Consider the following 6,459-nt stretch of genomic DNA (forward strand, 5'->3'; position numbering starts at 1 on the left):
AAAATTATACATCTGTTTAATACTGTAATAATTCATCTGCCTACGTCGAAATAAGATTTAAAAATTTAAACAATAAACTAATTTAACTAAAATGAAATTAAAAATACGTATTTACACTTACCAATTTCGAGTGCCGACTGTGAGTAATTTTTTTTTTAACCTTTGATAATTTTGTGAGATTTTAATGTTTTAGCAAATGGAAGAGGAAATTTTTTTAATTGTAGTGGAGAAACTGATAAGAAAAATTGATTTTGAAATTTACGTGAGGAAGTGATTAAATTATTTTAACTTTTAAGGGTATTATTATCTTTCAAAAAATTAATATATTTTTATAATTATGAAACATAATTAGGGTACAATTGTCTTTTTCAACTGAAGATGCCAATGTGGTGCATGCGAGGGCAAAAAAAAAAAAAAAATTGGTCAAAAATGTAAAACCTGTTATTTGACTCGGCCAATTTGAAAAGTACCCTTTACTGTAACGCCTCCAAACACACCCCCTACGCGAAAAAAGAAAAAAGGAAAAACGCAGAAGATCCTAAACATCGAGAGAATTTTAATAGATCAGTTTTTTTATGAATCAGTGAGTTTTGCCTAATCACTGTTGCAGATTCGATCAACTTCACTAGAAGGATTGTCTTGTGTTTTAGCACTCAAATTTTACTGGAAAGATGGAGGATATCTTCGTGGGATTACTGATGATGCTGCTGCTTTTATCTTTAATTCCGCTTTATTTATGGAAACGCCGCATCGATTCTCACTCTTCCGATCAGCATGAAGAAGAAACTCAGGTCTAATTTCTTCTTTGCAGCCTTACATTAAAGCGCAGTTAAATATTTCGTAATATTTGCAATTAAAATGTTTTTTTGGTTTTTACGTCTTTAGAATTGATTCAATAGAATCATGGGGTGATATACGTTAATACGAAAAAAAAAATTGTATTTTGATTCGTTTTGTTTTCTTGTATAAATTAGGCTGTGCAAGAGGAAAGAGTGGTTAGGGCAACTGGTACGCGCCGAATGCGCAGGCGGCCGGCCGCTTCTTCTGTTGCCAGCACATCGTCGGCCGCTGCAACCGAGGAAGGTTGTTTCTACTTTTATATTTATTTTATTTTGAAGCGAAATTCTACTACGATTCTTGTGTTATTGTCAAGCAATTATAAAACTTTACCAGAATTGGACCTTCGTCTGTCAGATTGGTAGCATTTTCTGCAATGAGTTTAGTATTATTTGTTTTTGTTTTTGTCCCTTTTTTTTTTTTTAAACGTTAAGCAACACATCATACTAAATTTGTCAGTTAGAAAGCGTCCCGGTATAACTTCTCTTGACCTGGGGAAAACTGAAATTACACGTGCGATGTTGGAATTTTGATTTTGCACATCTTGATGCAAATATATTCCTTTTCCCATTGCATTGTGAAATTACATTCAATTTCAAACTAAGATGTCCTATTTGGAACTTGTTCGGAGTTAACCTCTGATGCTTGCTAATGTGAAAGAGTTCCTTCAATGCTGGAAAGCAATGTGAGTATGTCCACATTGTTTGATGTCGGTAGACTGTGGAGAGACAGAGAGAGAAATGGAAAAGAGAATGCTCAGAGATTCCTGCCTGGAGATTAATGAGCTATTTACTTTACCTTGTGATGCTTATCTAGAAACCCAGGGTTCGGATTTCCTGGATGAATTAAATAGGCCTTCTTTCTTGTATTCTGCTTTCGCGTGTTTTTTGCTTGCCCCTTACACCATCCCTCAAGAAATAAACTTTATTCTCTTTCCTAAGGCCCTACCAACTGATATGGTTCTATATGAATTTAACTAATTATTCCATTGACTGCTGTTTCATCGTTTGAGAAAATAGATGTATGTATTTAGCAACTGCATTTCTCTATTGATGGCATGTGATCCTGCATCCAATAAATATTCCAGAAATTACCTTTACCTGGGAATATAAAAATTTTCAACATGAAGGCTTAGACTTTTGCTATTTTTATTTATTCACCCCTGGAGATGGATATTATGCTGCTAAAGCGTCGAAGAAAAGGGAAAAGAAACGACAGGAGCGGGAAGCACAACGACAAGTGATTCTTTTCCATTTCTTGATGTTTTCTGTTTTATTGTACTCCATGCGTATATCTGGTTTGTCTATGACTATGAGCCATTGAGCTGACTCCTATTTTCTGATGACCAAATGGTCTAGTACACCTTTTTGATTAAATGTTGATTGAAAACACTGTTGAAGCCCACTAGAGAGTAACATTCTTTATTTTTAAATCATTTGTCAGTCAATGGGTTTCGTATGAAGCTCCTATTTATTTTTCTATTTTGGGAGTGTCACTTATATATCTTTATGACTGTTTTTAAAGGCTGCAGTGGCTGCTCGTGAGTCAAGGCGAACAAAACAAGACCATTACGATGAGATGAGGAGAAAAAAGGATGAAGAGCATGAAGCTCGAGAGAGGATGCTGGTTGGTTGATCTAGATTTCTTGTGTATTTTTAAAGTATTGGACTGTTATATGCCCCATTAAAAGATGTGGATATAATTTATCTAGGAAGAAGAAGCCAAAGCTCGAAAAGCTGAGGAAGAAGCAGCTGCTTCCTTGGAGTTTGACAAGTGGAAAGGGGAATTTTCAATTGATGCTGAAGGTACAACAGAAAATGAGGTGCAAGACGGAAATCAGGGTTTGCTCTTTGATTTTGTGGAATACATCAAGGTAAATTCAGTGGGACCTTGGTTCTTTTTTCTGTTCAAATACTATATTTTCTATATGCTTAATTGCACTAGCGTGAAATTTTTTTAGCATCTGGATGTCAAGTTTCCCTGCCCCATAGCAAAGAAATTGTGTGTCTCTTTAATATCATCGTGGTACTTGATTATTGATTCAGTTTTGCACAGACGTGCTATAGACATTGAAAAAGGAACTTATGTTTTCAGCAATTCCAATATAATAATAACCTATGGACTGAAAGATGATCTGCTAATTTGGTTATGATCTTAATATTTTCCATTTATTTCAGAAGCACAAATGCGTTCCTCTGGAAGATGTTGCTGCAGAATTTAAGTTACGAACTCAGGTAGCCCCTGTTTGCTTTTTCTCACCCTTCTCTCAGTGTCTACTATCGAGATATGGCGATCTGATTTGGGCAATGGAATTATTTCCCTTCGTCAAGGATGAATAGTCGGAAAATGTTCACATTTGTATTTATTTCAAAATTGCACCATATTACTCATCTTATTGTATATTAAGTAGACACATTGGAATTTTTTTACTACTATATTAATCTTTGGTAGCTCCCTTTCTAATGCAATATGGATTTTGGTTGATGCAGGATTGTATCAATCGGATAACCTCATTAGAAAATATGGGTACGATTTTGTTCCCTTCTGGTATGCATGCCCTATATTTTGTAGCAATTGTATCTTCTTAACCAATAGCCGGTTCAATGTTTGTGCATATTAATCCAAGGATACAATATGGTATTTTAATCACTTAGTGACGAGGTTATAATTTGACTTAAAAGGGTTTGAACCCAGGGTTTTAATCACCAAAAGACAAAGGTTTGATCACAGATACTAAAGCATGGTAATGAATTTTAATGAGATTAGCAATAATGTTCACGAGGATGAGGAATATTAAGTACATGTGCAGCTTTTATCCAGACGAGGTCCTATCAGTCGAAAGAAATCTTAACCTGATGTTGATCCATAATTTGTTCCAACTTTTGTATGGCTTATTATTGAACATCTAGATGTATCTTTGGCATTCAAGCATTTACCTCCTTTCCTTGAACACCGGTGGCTGGCTGAAATGCACGACCCCTAGCTCTCAAGTCCTTGGATATGTGTATGCACTATTCAGGTTAAAAATGTAGTGTCCTAGCCTCTATAATTTCACCTAAAGGGCCCCCTCCCCATTTCCTCCCTTAGAATGTGCTTTACGTTGCTCCATGTATTATCAAAATCTGAAGGAGATTTATGTTGTCATATCCTGGAATTTATACAAGTAAACATTTAAGTGTTCTTTTTTATTCTGGCAAGTACTAAAAATGTGATTGTGTCTTTATCAGGAAGACTATCTGGGGTGATGGATGATCGAGGAAAGTACATATACATCTCACTGGAAGAAATGAAAGCTGTTGCTGATTATATAAAGCGTGAGGGTAGGGTCAGCATCTCACTCCTAGCTAGCAAGTCGAACCAGTTCATAGATTTGGAACCAAAAGCTGAGTTAGTAGAAGATATCATAGAGGAGACAACTGTTGCGTGATCGACTCATTTTGGTCCTATGCATGTGATAACAAACGAACGACTGGTTGGAATTAAACTCTATGTAGACTTGATCGATATAAGCTAAAAAAAAATGTAATCCTGTTCATCAGTTACAGATGTAGCATAAGTTTTTTTCGTTTCTTGCTCTACTCTTTTCTTGTGTCATAGGGATTCTTGCGCACGTATGCTTCTCTTTGAAAGGACTTAAGGAATCTATTTCTTAAATCAGATTGAGTAATGCTCCTCTACCAGATTTGTAAAAGCCCTGGTAGAGGAGCTTTTCTTCCATTTTCTCTCACCTCGGCGGGCTCCACAATTAAAAAAATACCCCCCCACCAAAAAAACCCACCCCCACCCCGAACTGTGAGAGGGGCTACACTATTAGGCCTCTTACAGGTCTGGTAGTGTAGCATGGTCCACTCCCTTACTCCCAACCTAAGTTGTTAGGATTGTAATTTTGAGGATTGTAAGATCCTACAAATAATAAAATCAAATGAAAATTATAAAAACAAAGGAATTACTAGCTAAATTATAAGTTGAAAATAAGTTTTAAACTATTGTCTAAATGTCTATAACAAGGTTTTTTGGTGGAAGGACATTTTGAACATCCAAGCATTTGACTAGTGCTGCTCAATCACATTCGTAAAAGATTGTGTAGTGCTGGGCTCTATCTCTGTATTATTTCTCTCTCGAGGTTTGGGAGGGAGGGAAGGGTTTGGACTGATGTGGCAGGTTTGTCTAGTGGATTAATCGTGTTGCACAAAATCTTTTTGATAAGAAGTCGAGGATATGAGTGCAAAAAACGGAAGTTTGATGACCCATTTGAACAAAATTTATAGATCAGATACCTTATTAAAGCACACGAATTAACAATTTACAAAATAATGAGCTGAATCCATGTCTATTCCTCATCCGGCAAGAACAGCTGTAATTAGAGGAAGAGAATGGTGTTGAATCAGGCGTGCAAATGTATGTCTTTATTCCCGTGCATGCCAGATTCCCTCGTTCACCGTGTCAGTGACATTGCCGAACTCCGGCGTGACGCTGCTTCCCTCTCCTTAATTGACATACGCTGATTTTCACTGTTAATGTTGATGAGAAGAACAAGTATGACAATAATCATACCATGGAAAGCGTTATCTTGCATCGTGCTTGTTCTGTTCTCTCATCCATGTAAGGGTCAAGATTAATGTAGAAATGGGTTGCTGTTTTATGTGGAAGCCCAGCCCAAATTTAAGGACTCAGCCCATACCCGGTCCAATGACCCAAAATGAAGAAGAATCTCGAAACTGAAAAATGATTTTGAGAAAACGCGTTTTCAGTTTTTAAATAACAACTTATACTAAATTTCGACACTTGGCAAAATAAAGGCCGTTGGATCAAAATGGGGCATCTCTCTTATAAAAGGGGAGTCTAGGATTTGAGTGGTTCTCTCTCTCGCGCAGCTTCTATTTTTCATATTGTTCTCTTTGTAATTTGGTGATTCTTTCTTAGATTTTTGTGTAGATTTCTGTAAAGAGATTGAATCCTTATGAACTCTTGTGTGAGTTCAATTCGGTGTTGAGGGTTTTGATAGTAGGGTTTGAGTGGTTCTCTCTCTCGCGTAGCTTCTATTTTTCATATTATTCTCTCTGTAATTTGGTGATTCTTTCTTAGATCTTTGTGTAGATTTCTGTAAAGAGATAGAATCCTTATGAACTCTTGTGTGAGTTCAATTCGGTGTTGAGGGTTTTGATAGTAGGGTTTGAGTGGTTCTCTCTCTCGCGTAGCTTCTATTTTTCATATTATTCTCTCTGTAATTTGGTGATTCTTTCTTAGATTTTTGTGTAGATTTCTGTAAAGAGATTGAATCCTTATGAACTCTTGTGTGAGTTCAATTCGGTGTTGAGGGTTTTGATAGATGCTGTGGTTGGAACCGTGTGTTCCGGTTGTAATCGAAGTTTGTGGTATGTGGCCGGTGATTTTAGTGGATTTGAGCCTATTCCTTTATGGATGCTCAACGGGGACTAGGCGATTTGATAAATCGCCGAACCTCGGGGCTTCGGCCGAAAAATCTTGTGTTCCTTTACTGTTTTTAGAGATTTGCGTCTATACTTGATTTTTACCTTGAATATTTTTCGGTCTTCATACTTTCCTGAACCTACAGTGGTAGCAGAGTTGGAGAATATTTTTTTTTTTTTTTTTTTTTTTTTT

The 6,459-nt window shown here is 36.4% G+C and overlaps 1 protein-coding gene across 1 annotated transcript; it reads left to right on the forward strand.

Annotated features, from left to right (window-relative positions):
* Positions 1–459: 459 nt before the first annotated feature.
* Positions 460–4,491, forward strand: LOC111383496 (DDRGK domain-containing protein 1). The gene is made up of 8 exons (XM_023007612.1): positions 460–791; positions 975–1,083; positions 2,006–2,076; positions 2,362–2,463; positions 2,549–2,710; positions 3,015–3,071; positions 3,327–3,363; positions 4,065–4,491. The coding sequence occupies exons 1-8, from the start codon at positions 672–674 to the stop codon at positions 4,262–4,264; spliced, it is 858 nt and encodes a 285-aa protein (XP_022863380.1). The 5' UTR covers positions 460–671; the 3' UTR covers positions 4,265–4,491.
* Positions 4,492–6,459: the final 1,968 nt, after the last annotated feature.

This window comes from Olea europaea, unplaced genomic scaffold (assembly GCF_002742605.1).
Source record: "Olea europaea var. sylvestris unplaced genomic scaffold, O_europaea_v1 scaffold2703, whole genome shotgun sequence".
NCBI classification, from domain to species: Eukaryota; Viridiplantae; Streptophyta; class Magnoliopsida; order Lamiales; family Oleaceae; genus Olea; species Olea europaea.